General features: G+C 29.5%; 2 protein-coding genes across 3 annotated transcripts; one reads left to right on the top strand and one right to left on the bottom strand.

Moving 5' to 3' along the window:
* The first annotated feature begins 4,702 nt into the window (after nucleotides 1–4,702).
* LOC112706031 (amino acid permease 3) lies at nucleotides 4,703–9,883 on the top strand. Of its 2 annotated transcripts, XM_072200572.1 has the most exons (7): nucleotides 4,703–4,892; nucleotides 7,183–7,319; nucleotides 7,468–7,701; nucleotides 7,833–7,926; nucleotides 8,016–8,230; nucleotides 8,353–8,495; nucleotides 8,786–9,883. In XM_072200572.1, the coding sequence occupies exons 2-7, from the start codon at nucleotides 7,187–7,189 to the stop codon at nucleotides 9,440–9,442; spliced, it is 1,476 nt and encodes a 491-aa protein (XP_072056673.1). In that variant the 5' UTR covers nucleotides 4,703–4,892; nucleotides 7,183–7,186; the 3' UTR covers nucleotides 9,443–9,883. The 2 variants fall into 2 exon arrangements, with proteins under 2 accessions (XP_072056673.1, XP_025612898.1); XM_025757113.3 differs by lacking the exon at nucleotides 4,703–4,892 and having other exon boundaries at nucleotides 6,472–7,319.
* A 5,099-nt stretch (nucleotides 9,884–14,982) lies between these two features.
* LOC112706030 (uncharacterized) lies at nucleotides 14,983–20,599 on the bottom strand. The gene is made up of 9 exons (XM_025757112.3): nucleotides 19,374–20,599; nucleotides 18,104–18,345; nucleotides 17,764–18,014; nucleotides 17,533–17,680; nucleotides 17,350–17,444; nucleotides 16,657–16,722; nucleotides 16,441–16,530; nucleotides 15,624–15,800; nucleotides 14,983–15,424 (listed from the first exon to the last, which is right to left on the bottom strand). Exons 1-9 carry the CDS (start codon nucleotides 19,922–19,924, stop codon nucleotides 15,386–15,388), a joined length of 1,659 nt encoding a protein of 552 aa, XP_025612897.1. The 5' UTR covers nucleotides 19,925–20,599; the 3' UTR covers nucleotides 14,983–15,385.
* Nucleotides 20,600–21,326: the final 727 nt, after the last annotated feature.

The following is a 21,326-nucleotide window of genomic DNA, read 5'->3' as shown; positions in this document are numbered from 1 at the left end:
AAACTTTATAATTTTTTTATTATTAGTAGTAGTATTATTCAATAAATTAAACGGCAAATGGAGGTAGGACTACACAGTTTGCATAATTGTATGCAACATATAGTTAACCCTTTTTCCTTAAAGAAAAAAAATTGTTCATGACGTACTAAGCTACCAATATCACAATCGTTTTCAAGGAGAGTAATGATAATCACTTATATATTCTTTTCGTTTATGCAAGAGAAAATCGAAATTTTACGTAATATCACAAAAATAAATAAACTAATAAAGTATGTAAAATATAAAATTTTAACAGAATTTAAATTATAAAATTATAAAATTTAATATAAATTTTATAAATTAATTAATTTATTTAAAATTATAATATTAAAAAATTTTAAAAATTAAATCAAAATTTTAGCGATTATATTTTAATTTTAATAATATAATAATTTTGAATAGAAAAAAAAAAGAGAAAGAAAAAAGGGGAAGAGATTAATTATCATATGCTTAATTTTTTACCCACCACCACCATGCAAATAGTGATTCAAAGTTTCAAAGAATTCAGCTGCGTGCTTCTAAATTCTAACCTTAGACCTTTAAGTTTGACCAATAATATATAGAGAGATAGATATATCTGGTGGGTTTGATTCTTGTCTCTCTCATCATCATGAAATATTAATCTATGAAATTAAAGTAGCTAGTGGAAACTTCAATTTCACTGATGAAACTTTTAATTTAATTACTATTATTGTTACTATTTTTTTTGTGCAACTGTATGAAAGTTTTGATTATTTTTAACAAAAAAGCACAAGAAGTAGTGTCAAGTGTCTCCTTTTTCGGCTTCCCCCTCTCCCAGTTTCATTTCTTCTACTTTAATTTAAAAGATTCTATTTGATTCGATGCTACTCGGATTAAATAAAATAAAATAATTTGATATTGTTCAAAAAAGTATGGTTTTTTTAGGTAGGATGGTAAAGAGATTTTATTTTCGGTTATTAGAATTGAGATTAAATACACCTAATTTAATTTTTCAAAAACTAACTTAAATGATAAAGATTATTTTATAAATTATTTAGAAATTTCATTTTTTAGTGATGTAAAATTTTTAATATATTTTTTTATGCCTAGAAATGATTATTTAAAGCGTAAATATTTATAGGTGAGTGATTTAGTAATATTGTATCGGATAGATTCAGAATTGATGTTAAGTGAATTTAACTTAATTTTAAAAACTAGCTTAATTATAAGATGATAAAAGTATCTCATATTTATTAACTTAAAGATTTTATTTATGAAAGACGTAAATTTTATAATATGAGTAAAAAAAAACCGGAATTAAATGGATTATGCCTTTATTACTTTTTAAATGTTAGCATTTTTTTGGTGTTTTGTTTATGTTTTTTATTAATGGTTGGGTTTTGGTCTTTTATATTTTCATCGAGTAAGAAGTATATTTTTTATTTGATTTTTACGTGGGTTCAGTGTTTTAGCGTATTTTTTTAAGAACAGGGCTTAGTAACTATTTGGTGTCTTTCTCAAAAAGATATTTTTTTAAGAATAAAATTTTATATTTAAGCAAAATTCTTATTTAGATTTATCCAAGTTGTTGTAACAACTTTTTAAATCATGCGCTCTTCTCCTTCTCATTCTCCCTTTCCTCCTCCTCTTCGTATTTCTTTTTCTTCTTCTTCCAAATTTAAGCAGGTTCTTCTTCTTCCCTTCTTCTCCTCCTTCTTCTCCTTCTCCTCCTCCTTCTTTTCAAATTTGCATACGCAGATTTTCTTCTTTCTTTCTTCTTCTTCTCTTAATCAATTCAATTCAATTCAATTCAATTCAGAACACCTACATCCATTCAATTCAAAACAATTCAATTCAATTCATAATGAACCGAACATGTTATTAAGGTGAAACAATTGTATAGTACTAAATGAATGAAATATTATCCATTATATAAAATCAAATTCAAAATGAATTTCTGCATAATGAATCGAACACGTTATTATTGTGAAACAATTGTATAGTACTAAATGAATGGAACATTATTCATTATATCATCAGCTTCCTACATAATGAACCGAACACGTTATTACGATGAAACAATTGTATAGTACTAAATGGATGGAACATTATCCATTATATAAAATCAAATTCAAAACAGCTTTCTTCATAATGAATCGAATACGTTATTAAAGTGAAACAATTATATAATACTAGATGAACGAAACATTATTCATTAAAAAAATTTTTTTGTCGATTTAAAGCCGCACAAAATAAGCCCTTATTATTTTGATAATTAGCTCAACATATCTATTTTGTTGAGATTTTATATTTTGTTCTTTGTTTGTAATCGAACAAGCCAACTAAAAATCGAAGAAAAAAAAATATATGTTTAGTTTTAAAAGCTTAATTTTTTGGTTCATCACCAAATTTCTATTATAGGAATATGTGATCATAGTTTATATTAATTTGTTTAAAAAGTCTTAATTATTTGATTAGGAAGAGTATCAAATTTTGGCAATCGTTTAATTAATTACGTGATTAAGTTCTGGTCAAACATTCTGACCTTTAATAATTTAGGACATTTCAAAAGAGATAATAATCATAATATTACTATATTTCCTATTTTTTTGTTATGAAAATATTATTAGGAGGTTAACATTTTTAATGAAAAAAAATATTGGTCAATGTTAAATCAAATTTAAAGTACATATTATGGAAAAAAAATTAAATACGTAATATCTCTTTTTCTTTTACATAGTATGTAAAAAGATTTGGGTAATAAGAATCGATTAGCTAGCTATAATAATTGAACATCTTTTAATTTATTCCAAATAATTTAATTTTCTCCGCAAAGTATATATATTATACCAAATGCAAAAAATATAATAATATCTTCGAATCTTGTGATTAAGATGTGTCATGTTCATCGGTCATGTGCAATTTCAGAGATATTATTTCCTCTCTCAGAAGAAAGAAAGAATTTCTTCCTCCTAACAAACATTACCAATTTACCATCATCAAATTATGTTCAGTCTCATTTTCTTCTTTTTATTGCTCCGATATAAGTATTTTTTTTTTATTTTGTCATGCAATGAAGTTTGTTAGATTTTTCTATTTTTGGGAGAATCCTCTAACTTATTAAGCTAAAGATTAATATGGAGATAAATAAGTTAATCACTCGATAAATTTAATTTGGTTAGATTTTAATTTTATATATACTATTTAAATTTTATTTTTTGCAATTTTAGTTGAATGAAAGAATATTTTTCTAAATTTTTTCCAACATTTGCGAGTAATAAAAATAAGCATTTGCCACAAATTAAATAAACTTATATATATTATTAATAAATTCTTAATAAATTCTAGTATGTTTATATTTATGGTGGTTACAGTAATTATATAATTATTGTTAAAATTAAAATTATATATTTTTTATTTTAGTAATTTTTTAGTAACTTCAAAAAAAATATTATTAAATAATAAAAAATATTGTTAAATATATATTCTTTGTTTGTTTGTGATACTAGTTTATCCTATCTGATGCATGATAATAACTTTTAAGTAGTTATCTCTTAAAATTCAAACACAAGTCTATTTTTTAAATTTAAAATATAAATTAAAAAATATATATATAAAAATAAAAATAATGTAGATTAATTAATTGTCAAATGTTCACTAATTAATTATAAAAGAATTACGATCCCTCCAATTATTGAGTTTTAGAATTTAGTGAATAATAATAAGTGGCAATGTGATTGCGTGCACCCATGACCATATTAATACGTGTATGGCCTTTTTTGGTTCCATCCATATATAATATCTTTAATTAATTTGTTAGGTACGTATATAAGTAGTTTATGATATGTACCCAATATTTAATAATTACTCACATACACATTACTCAATTTTTTTAAATTTTCCACACGTTAGTAAAGTCAAACAATTCACAATTAAATTACCAAAAAAAAAAGAAAAAATAAAAGGAAATTATTGATGAGAAATTCAGAATAAGCTAAAGATATAATAATATATAGTAGGAGGGGGAAAATGATTCATTGCCATATGTGTCACTAATTAAAGGTACATTGCATTTCTATAAGTTTCATTTTTGTTTTTTTATTGGGTCGAGATTCTATGTTCCAATTTCCTTATTCACAAGAAAATATCCCTACAAATTAAAATTTTGTACCTACATGTAGGAGAAAATCAAATTAATTTATTATGACTAAGTAAAATTAAATTAGAAATATTTATTACTTATTAATTAATAATAAAATCTTCAAAGATAGGTCAAGAGACTTGGCTAATTACATAATTAATTTTTCCTCAGTTATTGGGGACAAAAAGATAAGAATCATTAAGATGCAACTTGTCCAACCAATTGTAAGAGTTTTATGGGAATAATTAAATTAATTTTTTTTAATTGTTGGTGGCTAAATTTTGTAGAGTATTTTAAGATGGTCATCAAGATAAAGAAAACAAATTTTGACCGAAATAATTGATCCTAAATATGCTTGTAATGTGGCACTTTGCTTATTCATTCATTTTTTCTAAGAATGAATGAATATTTAGAAATGGAACCTTATTCTCTCTTTCAGTAAGGGTGGATGAGAGGCGTTGCATATTAGAATTTTTTATTCTAGGGTGGTCCTTTAAAGAGATATATACAATAATAAATAATATTTCACATTTATAACTCTATTAATTCCACTATATAAGGTAGAGAGGTTAATACACTATAGGCACAATATATACCTAGCTATCTACCTTAGTATTAATTTTAAATCATATCCCTTTTTTATTATATTATTATTCCAACATTTTTCATTATTATTATTATTATTAGTATCACTAGAGCTTCTGTTGGTGGTGTGTTGCTGTGCTATTTCCATTGCATTAATAAGATCAAGGTATGTATGAGAATCATTAAGCTTTAATTAATTAATTAATTAATTTCTAATTTAGGCATAATGTATTGGCATACTATCATCACTGTTTGTTAATTCATATTTAAAATGTGTTGTTGAAAATATAAAAAATAATAAGAGGGTTATAGATGTAGTAGTATCTATAATTATGCTGCTACATAATTATATACTAATAACACTTTTATAAGAGACTACTATAGTCCTAATAAAATTAATTTGAATTTATATTTGAAGTTTTTAACCATATATAACTTCATTAATTGTAGTTTGGTAAAGTTAAACATATGAAATAATTATATATAGTAATAGTATAGTCACTTTAATTAGTTTTAGGCAATGATGTGATTAGTTAGTTTCATAAAACAAGGGACTGTTGTGAGGAAAACAATCTTAAACATGTTCTAAAAATTTTAGGAAGGAACATTGATTGCATGGTAAATTAGACACAGCAAACAACATAGCATTATTGTTATCTGACTTAGCTATTCAGATGTAGGTGTTTTTAATTTTTTATTTTTTTTATAAGAAACATGAGAAATAAAAAAAATCTAAAGTTTACGTAAAATTAAAAATAATAAAATATAAAACGTAAAGAAATTTAAATTATAAAATTATTTGATTTAACGAAAATTTTATAAAATTAATTGAATTATTTAAATTTATAATTAAAAAATTGAAAATTAAATCGAACTTCTAATTATTACAATTTCAGCTATCAAACATAATTATAAATTGATAAAACTCAGGTGCAGTGAACTTCACGTGAAGTTAATAATTGAGAGCCGTTAGATTATTTGACTAAATTTTTATCTAACAATTCTCAGCTATCAACTTTATGTGAAGTTGACTACATCTAAATTTTTACTTTATAAATTTATCTATCTTTATATTATATACTAAAAATATATTAAAAAAGTATTATTATATATGTAAGACAAAATTTAAATTTTTGATACTTATTTATATAAATGAATAAATTGATTACTCGACTAACTCAAATTAATTTTATCCGCACTAGATAGCAAAATTAGGTTAAGGTTAGAATTCTGATTTAGGATTTAGGGAGGAAAGGAAAAGAAAAATCCAAGAAGAAGACAAAATAAAGAAAGGAAAGGGGAAGGAAGCTTATTTGATTTGATAGGAAAGTGGGATCATAACTACTAAGCAGTAACCACACGAAACACACACACAAATCAAGCGGTTTGTGAATGAAAATCAATTTGATTGAGACACACACAAACTAGTGTATGCCCTCTTACACGGGATTTCTAGTCAAACCAGTGTTTCAACTTTCAACTTATTAAATACCACATTAACACACCAACACTGACCCATAACCTAACAAACCTATTTCCCTTTTTACTCGAATCTAATTCATAAATTGATAACAATATTTTTTTAAAACACGTTAATTTAATTTGTGTTTGTATTAATTTGTGTTTGTATGATGGCACCTAATTTTAAAGATTAAATAAGTTATTAGATGCTGACGTGGAAATAGTTGACACCTGGTCATTAACATCACGTGCGTCTCACTTCCTTGATTGCATTCACATTGCATGCCTCATTAAATTAAGCCAAACTCATTTTCTTACATTCTTAAAAAAGAAAACAAAATGCCAAATTGTTTACCAACGATTAAGACAAGTCAATAGATTAAATTAAATAAATTCAAATAAATAAATAAATTATCATAAACACATATACCACCTTTCATACTCTCACAACTTCTTCACTATTTATCAACAAATAAACATATATTTATTTAATTTAAAATAAAAAAAACTTTGGAATCTAACAATATTTGTTTTTTCTCTCTCTCTCTCTCACTCAAATATTAACTCTTCTCTGCCATGGCACCATTATTTATATGCTCCCAAACCTATCCTTTGTTCATTGCATAACTCCACAGACTTGTGAGAATTGGAGTTGTGTCCAAAAACAAACACAAGAGGCACTTCTCTCGTGTTGTTTTTCTTCTTCTTCTTCTTCAATTCCCTCCTTTGACTTTCAAGAACACCATTTTCGCCTGAACCTCCTAACACATGGTTTAAGGTTGCAACAAGATTTAATTTTCTGGGAAGTTGTGTCATTGGGGGGAGTTAAAACATAAAACATAAAACCTTGGTTTCTCATCATAACTACCCTTAACTTCTTCAAACCTTACCTCTATACATTCATATTCATCTTGCAAAGTGCATGCACAAACAATAAATAAATAAACAAAGCCTTATTTATTGTTGTGTTGGTCTTGTTTTTCATAATAATTAAGAAACATGGTTGAGAAGGTTGTCGCCACCGCCACCCCCACCGCCAAGAACCACCACCAATCATTTGATCTCTCCATTGACATGCATCAACAAGGAGGCTCCAAGTTGTTCGACGACGATGGCCGCCTCAAAAGATCCGGTAAGTAGTAACATCTCATGTACTCATTTTTTCTTTGGTGGAAACTCAGATGTAATTAGCTTTATATCTTCATCGTAAAGTTAACTGCACTTGAGTTTTCAAATCTTTACCTGTTAATTTTTTATGTACTCATTCTTGATCGCCTCAGGTACGATGTGGACGGCGAGCGCCCACATAATAACCGCTGTGATAGGGTCAGGGGTGTTGTCCCTGGCTTGGGCCATAGCTCAGCTCGGATGGATCGCCGGACCGGCCGTCATGATTTTGTTCTCCTTGGTCACTTACTATACCTCTTCACTCCTCGCCGCTTGTTACCGTTCCGGCGACCCTGTCACCGGAAAAAGAAACTACACTTACATGGATGCGGTTCATGCAAACCTTGGTAATAATAATAATAATGATGATGATAAATAAAATTATATATTCAGTCCATTTAACCAAAAAAATGAAGAAAATAAATTCTGGGTTGTGATTAAAATTCTAAAAAGGTTCAAACTTTGGTGATTGTTTTAGGTGGCTTGAAGGTCAAGCTTTGTGGGCTAGTTCAGTATACTAACCTTTTTGGAGTAGCCATTGGTTACACCATAGCTTCTGCTAAGAGCATGGGGTGAGTTTAATTTCATTTTAAGATCCTTTTTAGTAATAATAATAACTTTGAGAAGAAAATGATGTAATTTTGGTTTCTGAATCAAACAGGGCTGTAAGAAAATCTATCTGTGTTCATGCAAGCAGAGGAAGGAATCCATGCCATACCAATGGCAATGTTTACACAATTGCATTTGGAATAGCTGAACTTTTTCTCTCTCAAATCCCAGATTTTGATCAGTTATGGTGGCTTTCAATTCTAGCTGCTGTTATGTCCTTCACATACTCAACAATTGGTCTTGGCCTTGGAGTTGTTAAAGTTATAGGTATCAATCTATGATCATAATTTCTTTAAATTTTGTGATTAAATTGAAATTGAAGTACTAGAAAGAAAGAAAGAAAGAAAGAAAGAAATGTCTCTCACTACAACAATGGTTTTATGTAACAGAAAACAAAGTGATTAAGGGAAGCCTAACAGGGGTGACAGTTGGTCCTTCTGTCACTGAAACTGAAAAAGTTTGGAACACCTTTGAAGCTCTTGGTGACATAGCCTTTGCCTACTCATACTCCATGATTCTTATTGAAATTCAGGTAATTAATAAATCTCCCAATATTGAAATACTATTAATTTAGTTATTTAGAATGAACTAAACAAATTCGCATAATACTTTTTTAAACGATAAATCAATTTTTCACCATTCGAAAATCTCTATTTGGTCTCCAACTATTTAAGTAATTGGTTTAAACGACCATTAACGTATCAGCAGTCAGTTAAACCAATTATTTTAGACAAATAGTTAGGGACCGAAAAGATTATTTATTCAAAAAAAAAGAAAGCAAAATTGAAGGTTTGAGAGAAATAACAATGGTATGTGAAACAGGACACAATAAAATCCCCACCATCAGAGGCAAAAACAATGAAGAAAGCAACATTCATCAGTGTGGCAGTAACCACCTTCTTCTACATGCTATGTGGCTGCTTCGGCTACGCGGCGTTCGGGGACAAGGCCCCCGGAAACCTGCTAACCGACGCCGGATTCTCGAACCCTTTCTGGCTGCTAGACATAGCCAACATTGCCATAGTAATCCACCTTGTAGGAGCATACCAAGTGTATTGCCAACCCCTCTTCGCCTTCATCGAAAAGTATGCAAGCAAGAAGTTCCCAGACAGTGATTTCATTAACAAAGACAGCGAGATCTGTGTCCCAGGTTGTTCCAAACCATACAAGCTCAATCTCTTCAGGCTAACATGGAGAACAGGATTTGTGATCTTAACAACATTGATATCCATGTTGCTTCCTTTCTTCAACAACATTGTTGGACTTCTTGGTGCTCTTGGATTCTGGCCTCTAACGGTTTATTTTCCGGTTCAAATGTATATTATTCAGAAGAGAATACCGAAATGGAGCACCAAATGGGTGTGTCTTCAAGTTCTTAGTCTTGCATGCCTTGTCATTTCTCTTGCTGCTGCTGCTGGATCCATTGCTGGGATTGTTGATCAGCTTCATGATATTAAGTTGTTTGGTTCTGAATATTGATCAACATCCATGGAACAATAAATAACACTCTGGTTACCATTTTCATATAGGAAGGTTTAAGAAACAAGAAACAAAAAAAAATCATATATTATATATATATATATCAAAGTTAATACAAGTTTTTGAAGTTCTTGTTTTTTAATGTTTATATTATATAGCCTTGGCTGGGATGGTAATCTTGTTGTTTATTGCTTAATTAATTAGCAATCCTTTTTTTTAATGTTTAATTTCTCTTACTTTGTAACTTGTTCTGAGTTCTAATACAAAGTGGAAGAAATGAAGCAAAAGAGGTTTGGAGTTCAAAGACTTATTGTGTTAGATTCTCCTTCTATTTCATTTTGGTATTGCATAAAATACAACTAAATTAAAGTGAGATTTATGTAATTTATGTGTTCATGTAATTTTAAATAATATATTAAAAATTAGTGGTTTTTATTGCAATTAGATAGTGTGATTAATTAAATCGGAATAAATATATTATTTTATATTTTATGTATATACATTATATAATTTTGTTAGTATATGAATATTTTGGATAATGTTATGGCGCATTGTATTTTTTTAATAAAAATAAAAATTGCTCTTTTTATAATTAAAAAAAAACCATCAAAACAAGAGATGATACACATATTCTTTATAAATTTACTGAAAATCTTCAGATTTTTTATTGATTTCAATGATGATGGAGCTCAATTTGGCATTCTGCAAAAATATGATTAAAGCATTAATTACAAAATACAGTTTTATGCCTAGAGTTGCATGCTTATATAACTATAAATATTAAATTAAATAAGATAATTTTGTATTATTATTAATTGTATATATTACTGTTATATATATTAAATAAGATAAATTCTAACTGTTTTTTTTTCCTAGTATTACTGATACAACAAACATAGAGTAAGAGACAAATCTTTATATACAAAAAATATAACACATTTATCTTACTTCTCCATACATGCACATATTCTAAATTCAAATTGATGAGACAACACATGGTTTAGGTTTGATTATGTTAAAAAAGGTGTTATATATTCTGTACCTTAAACCATTAGCCATGAACCGCTGAAAGTGGGAAAATGCAAGGTCCATATATAGAATTGCACTGAAATAAAGATAGAATCTCGTTCAATCTGGACCATCAAAACTTGAGCGTGATGGCTCCTTATATTAGATCATCACAAAGTGGCTTATAAGATCAGAGCTATATATTTGAGACAAATATGTGCTTTGAATTGGTGGTGATCTTTTCATGCATGTTCCAACATGCAAGGGTCTGCTTTGCTTTTAAAGTACCATCAAAGTAAAGTAATGGCCTTAATCGTATTTAATATATATCAGTCTGAGCTTCAAGTTTAGGACCATTTATTAACTAACGAGGTTAGCCAAGTTGTTAGTTTATTAGTCCATCTAAGCTAATATCGAAAGTTTGAATTTTTCGTTGTATATATAGATTCATTAGACAATAATAAACCTTTAAATAGGGGTGACAATGGGACGAATTTTTGTCCTATCTGATCTTGTCTCACCTTCCAATAACTCACATTGAATCCGTTTTACTTTTATCTGCTAGTAAAAAGTTAAACTCTAACCCGCTTTTATGGATATTCGTCCCGCCCTTATAATTAATAAAACCCAACAAATAAAATTAAATTTTAAAATTTATATAACTATCATTACATACATAATATAAATTAAAGTAAATATAAATATGATATAATATTATTAATTATTTTATTAATTATTTTATATATATTACATATATTATATATACCAGGACGGGCAGGAACGGTTAATCTAAATTCGATCTCATCCTGTCCAAGAATCCGTCCCATTAAAAATTCGTTCCAGTACGGAAATGGGTAATTACCTGCCTCGAACGAGTAGGGGCGAGATGGATACTCACGAGTTTGGATAGTGTTGCCACCTCTACCTTTAAATAAAGCTAAGATTTGTAACGAATTAATTCCTGTCCTGTTGGATTGAGGGCACGTGCAAAGCATATATATTAAAAAAAATGAGTACATAATTCTAAGAAAAATTAAAAAAGTGTCATGAAGACTACCTCACCTTGCATAGAAAATTTCAATGATATTAATTTTCTTTTCTTATGAATAATTAATGGGCTATAAATTGTGGTCCACATAATTATTGTAATGGGAACACGATTATAAACGTCTGCTTGTTCTTTAAATAGATAGCCCAACAACCTACCTGCCTCTGAATTTTGGAGATTGAGTAGCACACACTAGATCATTACTCAGTGTGTAGCTTGAACAAGAGGCTATTTTAATTTAGTATTTACAATCTTGTGGGAATGAAAGTAGTATTTGTTTTAACTTTAATTTGAGGCCTCCATATACATATATATGTATAAGATTGTAGTCACCTTTACAAGAGAGTCCATAAACTTTTTGTAAAGAATTGCCTTATAAGACTTCTCATTAAAGCAATAAGCTGACTCCACTTTAAAGGGTTTACAAAGATGTAGGATCGTATTCATATAATTTCCAACAATAATAATGTAACAACTTAAACCATCTTGACCAAGTCAGACCATTCATTTGTTCATTTAAATAAGCGTCGGAATTTAAATAATACTGTCTTGTATATGTAATAAGCCAACAACTCATTAGCAAATAATAGTAAACCCTTAAATAAAATTTAGATTTATAATAAAGTAATTCTTGATCTAATAAAATAGAAGATACCGTGAGCAACTAAAAAATATATATATAACTTAAAATTTAGAGTCCTTTAACAAAGTTAACTTAATAATAAACGTGGTATTTTAAAATGTACACAAATCGAATTGAATTAGATATACATGTTTTTACTTCTAAATTCGACTAATTTGACCTGATCTAACAATTTATGAATTTGATATTTTCGGATAAGAATTAGATATGTGGATTGGATTGATCAGATTCAATTTTTATACACCTCTAGTAGTGTTAATGAAAACATAATTACTTGTTATTCCAATCTTGTTAGTCCATTTTATAACAAACCCATGTTTTGTAATATTAAGATCAAATTAAAATTCAGATGGTTGGCATAAACAGGCCTAGTAAATTAGTTGGATTTGCATGTTTCCAATATAATTCCCACCTTGAAGTAGTTGCACTTTGTATAAGCTAAAAGACACTACTAGTGATTGTTAGTGCATTTCATTTTATTATTTGAGTATTTCAAATTTGACTCTCCAAATTAAATAATTTTTTATTTTTATTTAATTTTTGGTAACGGCCGCCGGCACAAAAAAAAAAAAGTTGTGGAAGTTAGGAAGTGGTGGGCCATAACTAAAATTGTCTATATCACTAGATACTTTGGATTTTTAAAAACTTTTTTGGTTTGGTTTATTAATTAATAATTACATTAAAAATAAAAACTTTTAATTGGATATATTTTTTATTTTTATATTTTAAATGTCATATTTACTAACTTTTTTTTCTCTCTTTACCTTTCTTACCATGTTAAGTAGAATATATAATAGATTATTTACACTATAATTTAGTTATTAAATAAGTGTATTATGATGAGCAAAATAATTTTTTTACTTTTTTTTAATTAGTGTAATTTAATATTAATGAGTTTATTTCTTATAAAATTTTTTATATGGTCATCCCATTAAATTCATTTGTGTAGATAATTTTTTAAGTAATAAATTCTAAAATTAGTTAGTTTTGATAATATAATAATACACGAATGTCTCTATAAATTTTTTTTTATACTTTCGTTGTATGAAAATTAAACTAATAATTGATTAAGTAATTGTTATCCCACCACCAAAATTAAACCGATACTTAATCATGTGATTTTTTTTAAAAAGAGAAATCTATCTTGCTTTTCTCTTCCTTCATGAGGGTGTGGACTATTGGTTTCCTTTAGTGGGTGATAAGTGGGAAGATATAGGAAGTTTCTCACCACAACATATAAAGTGTTTTCTCTATGTTTCTTAAAGCTATATATATATAAAACGTACGGAAAATTAATAATTTAATGTTAATGAAGGAATAAAGAAGAATCTCCAAAGAGCATGGGAAAGGCAGATACACTTTCCTCGCTTTCATTGACAGTAGTATCCACTACTAATAAAGCAATAAATATTATTATTTAGTACTGTTACTTTCAGACTTTTTTGGGTTTAATCCAATTTGAAAAATTGAATGTATATATGAAGTGATGAATTGGGGTATAATTAATTGTTTGATTCAAATTAATCACTTATTGCAAAACATGTCACTAACAACTTGGCCAGTAAGAATGTGTAAGATGGCATAGAAGTTAGGACATTGTATTATATTATGGACATCATCATTAGAAAGGAGATCCTTGTTAATGTTACACATGTTACAAATGAAGCAAAAACAATGTCTTTATACGTATTCATTTAGATCTTATGTGATTGAATCTCAGTATTTTTAGGTTTAATTTGGTAAAATATTTTAAAGAAGTGTGCGATTTTTTAAAATACAAACTCCTCATTTTGTGTTTAATAAATAAAAAAATCATGTGTTTATATTTGTAGCTTTTAAAAGATTAGAGTACTTTTAAAAGCACCTAAAGTGAAATTTTTTAAAGTTGACTTGTACTTTTAAAAATTTAAAAATTTAATATAATCTCATATTTTAATTAATTTTTAAATTTAACTCTTAAATTTATGTCTCTTATAGTACTTTTAAATTTTAAAAGTTATTTTACCAAACGAATTATATTACTTGTATTTATTAAAAATTATTTTTAATTTGATTTATTAAACATAAATATTATATTTTTTAAAAAATAAAAACTTTACTAAACCAAGTTTTAACTTACCGAAATGTATTTTGACAAGGATGTTTGAAACTTTTTCCTTTGATAGGTTGGCCCTACTAAGATTTAATAAATCTGGGTAAATTGAATACTTTTGGGATACTTGATTTGAGGTTTGAATAGAACTCTTTAAGAATGCTAGAATTTTCTGCTTATATAGAACATGCAAGTAGTACTTGTTTACACTGTTTACACCGAGATAGTTTATATCTCAAATGGCATGCTAACTTTAATTTCTCGTCACTAGTGAATATATATAACTCTTTTATTGATCCCACATTATATAAGAAATTCGAGCAAATAACTATTTTGACCTCTAAAAAATTACAATTTTGACACAATAAATTCCTAAAGACATAAATGACAAAATTACCTCCAAATATATGTTACCTTTAACAAACTAAATCAAATGTATAATCAATTTACTTATATATATTTGATTCATTTTGTCATTTGCATCTTTTTTGAGATTTATTTTATTAAAATTGTAATTTTTCCGAATGTAAAATAACTAATATATGTATATAGTTCTCATTCAGTTCTTGTTTTATATATTAAATTGACCAACCAAAATCTCGACGTTGAAATAGGGTATGACACTATGACTTATAAAGCTTATATCTATTAATTTGTTACATTTATGACGCAAAGACTCAATATACTTGGCTCGAGTCGCATTGTAATTAAAATTGCCATCCTATCCACAAAATGGAACCGAAACTTGATTGAATTCGAGATCACAAACAAATATTGCTAAATAAATAAAAAATCAATGATATATTATTCATACAACATATCAAATGCAGGTGTGCAAACGTGCACAATCTAAATATAAGATAACCTCTAATTTGAGGGCTAGCTGAATTGAATTTTAGGTAGGCATGTCTAAATTGCTAAGGAGCACTACAAATTTTGTACACCGACCTCAATGAACATTTAAGTACATTACTGTACAATACAACTTAAAATGAACATTCCAAGCATAAACACATCAGGAAAAAGAAACTCTTGCCAAGTTATATCCTCAACCGCACAAAACCAACAATTCAAGTGAATATTCTCAAACTGAAGACGCGCACAAGTCCTAGACATACAGCTATGATTCGCAAAGAAAATTTAGCAGGGGGTCTAAGAAAGCTCTTCCGCATTGAACTTGGTCCACGCTGCCTGTGTTTTGGATCACAACATCAAAATAAAAAAAGTAACATATTTATCATACTGCAATAAAGAGTAGCCTGATGCACAAGCATCCCGCGTAACACAGGGTTTGGAGAAGGGCCACACCCAAATAAATATCATAGTCTTGGTGTTTTTTTTTTTCCTTAAAAGATTATTTGAGGAGGGTTAAAAGGGTATGAACTTGTACCTTGAGGATGTCAAAAACCTTCTCTGCAATATATTTCTGTTCAAGAGTGGCACCTTTCTGTTGGACCTTATCTGGGTGAATGCATAAAGTTGCTTTTCTGTAAACCTTTTTCACCGAAGTGGAAGAGATCATATCTGTAATAGACACTGGCTCCCATCCACATTCTGACCAAAGAACCTGAATATGAAATTCAGGGTAAGATTTGAGAAATGAAAAATAACAATAAAGATCTGAAATAAATTATAGAATTGTTTCGGTAAAAGGAAACAAAATAATGAAAATATACACAAGGAAAATGCATCATTTTCTTGTACAATAAAGCTAATAAATATGCTCTAGCATTTGATACGGAATAATATATAAAATAAACAATTAAGAAATAAAATCATAAAATAAGTGAAATTTTTATAGCACTCAAAAACTTCTAAAACAATACATAATTTGACGGGATGAAATAGTAGTCTACTTCATTTATAACCAACATAAATAATTCAGTTGTGAAGATAATTTAGCACAACCATAGTGAACAGAAACATTGATGAACGAGATAAATTGATTGAAAAATTAAAAAATTCAACCACATATGGTGCATTCTATCTAATTTTCGATCTTGTAACAATAATATTCTAGACAGGATCTGGTCATTCTTGCTTACACTTTCATGCTATAGCTATTCTGAAGCGGGTAATAATTGACTACCCAGTTAAAAACAAAACCAAACAATTTGTTGTGTTCATTTCCTTTACACTTCCCATTAGAGTAGTAACTAAAGAGAATGGTGTATTAGCAATGCAAAACTAATGTCAAAAGAGCATACATCTTGTAATGATGATAGCAATGCCCGCATATTGGCTTCTTTTCCTGCAGCCCATCTCTTTATCTGAACATCCGTATAATCGGCGATTCTCTGCCACATTAAAATCAAATCACACCCCAAGAAAGTGTGAGAAAATATAAGGTAAAAACAAAAGAATTGCATCATGATAATAGTTGGAAATAAATCAAAGTTGAAATAAAAACACTAAAAGCTTACATGTCTCTCTTCTTGCTCCATTTTAGTTTGATGGTCACGCTGGTTCATATCAGCCAATGCTTTTAACTGGAAAAGACCGATAGAAAGCAAAGTGAAAAGGTATGTCTTGTAAGATTATTTCAATATAAACCTATTATGCACGGACAAATCAAGTTCGATGTCCAGTACAAACCATGAAGACATCATTTGTGTTCTAAGTTCAGAGTACCATAAGTATATGAAATATCACATGACGGGTCTATATGGATCATTAAACTAAAAGATTTGACTATTAAATCAATTTAGGAAACCTAAGGGGCGCATTTGGATAGGTTTTTCAATAACTTACCTTCAAGAAAAAAACTCAGAATTGATTTTCTAAATTAAGTGCTTGTATCATAACATAAGCAATCCTAACTCCTCAAAATAATAAAATAAATAAATTGACTATTTTGAGTATTTTCTTGTTCTGATTTTGTAAGATTATCAGAAGGAATTAATGCCAAATATATATATATATATATTTGTTGTATTAAAAATGCACTTTTCTTATACTTGTAGGAGGAAAACCAAAAAGCACACTCATTTATTTATTTATTTTGGGGGGGGGGGGGGGGTTAATATAATTATTAAAGAATGACATAATTTGAATTAATGATCCCTCTTTTTCCATATTACTTGGAATTAAGAAAACTAAAAGATAACAATACACACCGATCGCTCTTGGGTCCTCTGATGACGTTGCAATCTTGCTTTTCGTCTCTCTTCAGATTCTCCTTCAATTTCCTGGAATTCAGATGTTGGGGAACCTTTTGCAGCCAAAAGTCGAAGATATGATGAGAATAAACTCACTTCCTTATAAAAAAAAATTAGAAATAATAAACATAAACAACTTACCACCAAAAATTAATGATAGGTCATCAAAAGATGTCGCTGCTGAAGGTTTCTTTGCACTGGCAGAGGAAACAGGTGGCACCCCATGTGACACCCCTTGTGACACCCCAGATCTCCCTTTATCATTCAATTGATGATCAAACGTATTATCCTACACAAGGCATTAGCAATAATTCATTAACATAGCCTCTTTAATGTAGCAAATCTTTTGAGCGTTTTATATCAATAATATACCATATTTGAAGCCCTTGACTTTGGTACACTGCTTGACCGAGAGCCTGTGCCAAAAAAGGATTCAAGATCGTCCACGCCATTTGATTGGTTCACTCTTGCAGCCGGACCTCCTTTATTTTTGTTGATTTTTGCAGCTAAGTTTCGTTTAGTGTCACCAGTATTTATATTGGCCTTTCTGGTAGCATTATTCTGCATCTTACCCATGGCAAATTCCTCAAGCTCATCTATCGATGATACATTTGAGCTGTTAACTGCATAAAACATAATTCAGAAAACTGCTTAGTAGTGATAGAAAGAAAGATAGGTAGCAGTAGTTTTTAGCTCAAGCATTCAGAAAAACCTTTATTTGAGTATGTAACATTTGTTGCCTTAGGTGGAGGTCTTAATATTGGGGAAGCACCAGAGCTGTCTCTTGTACCTTTGGAATTATTCCACTTATTAATCTGTTCCAAAGAGTCAAAGAAGGATTCCGAAGATGCTGCGCGTGAAGTGGTTTCAAACACTAAAAATGGATCATCATGAGAGGCGGCAGCAGGTTTGTTTGTAGTGGCAGTTGGTTTAGGAGACTTATTACTTGCTCTTCTGAAAAGTACAAAATAAAAGAGATAAGGAAAAAAAAAAAACACATGAAGAGATTGTTAGACTGAGTAGATGGATAAGTGAGACACACCTACCAACAAAGAAGGCCACAAAATCTGCATGCATTTATTTTTTACTTAAGTGATAAGCAGCTTAAATCACTAGTAAAAGTAAAATGGTAGATTGCAGTATAGTACCAAGTAATTTGCCAGAATGCTTTTTTCTTTCTTTTTTTTTTTAAATTCCCATATTGCATCAATAATTTGAATATTTGATACACCACTAGGAACAACGACTAGGCTCAAGTCCAGGATCAATCAATGCACAAACCAAGAAAAGAAAGTTATTCATCCAAACTTGTGAAACCCTTACAAGGATCAGGTGGGGATGCGTCTGAATTCATTACAAGATGTAAAAGATGAAAAAGAAGAAACATATGGTAGCAACAATGTAACAAACAGAACTCCCATTTCACATATGTTGCTCAAACCAAATTCATATAACCTTATTAAATACATGTCTCATGGAAATATAAGTCACAGAAGATGTAAAACTTAGTTCTCAGCTGAGTCCTTTTCCACATTTTCTCCAACTTAATATCCTAAAATACAAGATTTTACACCAGCATAATATACCAGCATATATAAATAACACATTATAGATCCTCAACATATCAGTAAACTTTACCAACAGAGTAATGAAGATGCTCAAAACACCTCCCAAAGCTTGCTGGGAGCACATGATACTCAATGCAGATAAGTTAACCGCCACACACACAATTTAAAACCACGTGCTAGTAAGCAGTCCTATTCTGTAGCTTCATAAGAAATCTAATTAATATACCAAAATAAAAATTATTAGAAGCCTAGAAGATAACAATAATTTGCACCTAAAAGACATGTGTGCTTGACCCTAGGGAAGTGCAACACTTTCAAACGCATAAATCATACTAATGTTGCAAGTTACCTCAACAATTAAAAAAACAACAACAGGACATATAATCAAGCAATCAAAGCTTCCATAGTTCATACCCATTCTTTGAAGAGCTGCTTCCACCAAACCCAGGTATCAATTCATCAAAATCAGGTGCTTTTTTCACATTGGATGAGCTTTTGTTGCTGGTACTAGAATTTAACCCTCCAATCTTATCTAACAGATCATCAACACCAACGCCTTTTTTCTCAGGCATTACACCGAATATGTCGTTCACATAATCATTGTTCGAAGCAGGCTTCGAAACCGGCCTGTTCGAACCGCCAAATATCGAATCGTAATCGAAGGAAGAACCCTTGCTGGTATTAGATTTAGCGCCCGGGCCGAAGATATCGTCAATGCCATCGCCGAGGCCACCGAAATTCTGTGTTTTCTTATTGTTGCTTGGGCTGAAAATGCCATCGAAATCAGAATCGGAGTGTTGGTGAGATCTGGATCCGTTTTGGGAAGAAGATTTGGGGTGATTGAACGAATTGATTCCAGGTTGGGATCCACCGACACCTGTGGGTCGCTTCGATGAGGCCATCGGAGCCGATTTTCCCTGCGGTTTCAAGCCAAACCTTTCGGTCAACACGCCAAACTCGTCCATTTTGGGGGGAAAGATTAGAATTTTAGCGACTAAACGATAATCAGAATTTAGAAATGAACCAATCAAACGTAAAATCTAGGGTATACAAAAAAGGGACTAAAAAGGTGTTTTTGTTGAGCTAGGTAGAGCTGAAACGAAATAATTTGTTAAATTTATGAGAGGAATTGAATTGGTAGGGTGAAAAAGAATCAAAATTTTGGTCCGAGTGGATACGTTGAAACCGAAATTGTTGTTCGGTGGCGATAAGGAACTGGATAAAGGGGAAAAAAAACAGAGGGAAGGAGGAAGGGGAAGTGAAATGGGATGGAGAGCGAGAACGATGGCGAAGAAGAAATGGCGGGAATGGCGTGATAGAGAGAGATTAAGAGAAGTGAATTTTGGGAGATTGAGATGCTTCTTTCTATTTGTGTGCGTCTCTTTTGTTTCTCACTTTCTCTCACTCCGGTCCGTGGTGGTGCGGTGTGGTGGCGTTTTCGTGGGATTGGAATTTACAGATGTTTACTCCATTGCCACTTGCCAGTTTGCCACCAACCACCATTATACGCGGTTTTTGCTTATTAATTCTTTTGCGCTTTTTGCTTTATTTTTTTATTGTTATTTTGATTATTCATTATTGACATGGGAGTTTCCTTAATCGGTGTCCAACTCTCCATTTGATTGATCAAAGTTGATTATGATTTTCTATCAAATAAAAAATATCATCTAAATATTTAGACAAATATACACACAATAGCTGTAAAAATATTTTTAAAAAATTTAACAATAAAATTTAATTTTCATAAAAGAATTCTATACAAATAATTAATTATATACTATTACATTATAATTAATTTTTAAATTTATTAAAAAAATATTTAACCACAAATTTGATTAAATAACTCTGTAAAATACTTTGTTATTCAAACATATATATGTGTCCAAGATATCTTCAATCCTCTTAATCAAACCGGAGTTAGGGACAGTTCAAAGCAAATAGTAAAAAAAGAACAAAATCTAGAAAACCAGGATGGTGTAAGAGGACTTCAATGTCATAAGTTTGCTTATTGATTGTTCTATTCCATGCATTGCATATTCAGGGGGTAAAAAGAGTCGGTTGTGTATTATCCAATTACTGCCCCTCTGAAGTTTTACATATCAAAATTTCTCTCCGGTTTTAGTATTTATAAGTAGTATTTGATTAATCATGGCCAGATAGATCATTAGTTTGCTAGTGCACATAGCAAGTTAATGGTCCAATTTGAATGACTCGACCTTGAAGAAAAGGTGTTACTATTTCCTCTTACTTAATTTGCACCATCACAAGTTAATTATGGATTTGACCGAGTGATCTTATACAACGTAATTGCCAAAAGTCTTGCATATCCATGATACTAAACAGAAAATAAAAAATAAAATAAAAAGA

Source organism: Arachis hypogaea, chromosome 8 (assembly GCF_003086295.3).
Source record: "Arachis hypogaea cultivar Tifrunner chromosome 8, arahy.Tifrunner.gnm2.J5K5, whole genome shotgun sequence".
Classification (NCBI taxonomy): domain Eukaryota; kingdom Viridiplantae; phylum Streptophyta; class Magnoliopsida; order Fabales; family Fabaceae; genus Arachis; species Arachis hypogaea.
The sequence above is the reverse complement of the archived record's forward strand: the minus strand, read 5'-3'. Positions and strand labels throughout refer to the sequence as shown.

Excerpts from the sequence above, each read along its gene's own strand:
- LOC112706031 (XM_072200572.1), top strand. The coding sequence starts at position 7,187 with ATGGTTGAGAAGGTTGTCGCCACCGCCACCCCCACCGCCAAGAACCAC. Across the intron at positions 8,231-8,352 it reads TGGAGTTGTTAAAGTTATAG|AAAACAAAGTGATTAAGGGA; the intron begins GTATCAATCTAT and ends TTTATGTAACAG. Across the intron at positions 8,496-8,785 it reads TGATTCTTATTGAAATTCAG|GACACAATAAAATCCCCACC; the intron begins GTAATTAATAAA and ends TATGTGAAACAG.
- LOC112706030 (XM_025757112.3), bottom strand. The coding sequence starts at position 19,924 with ATGGACGAGTTTGGCGTGTTGACCGAAAGGTTTGGCTTGAAACCGCAG. Across the intron at positions 18,346-19,373 it reads AGCAGCTCTTCAAAGAATGG|AAGAGCAAGTAATAAGTCTC; the intron begins GTATGAACTATG and ends TGTACTTTTCAG. Across the intron at positions 16,723-17,349 it reads AGAGGACCCAAGAGCGATCG|TTAAAAGCATTGGCTGATAT; the intron begins GTGTGTATTGTT and ends GGTCTTTTCCAG.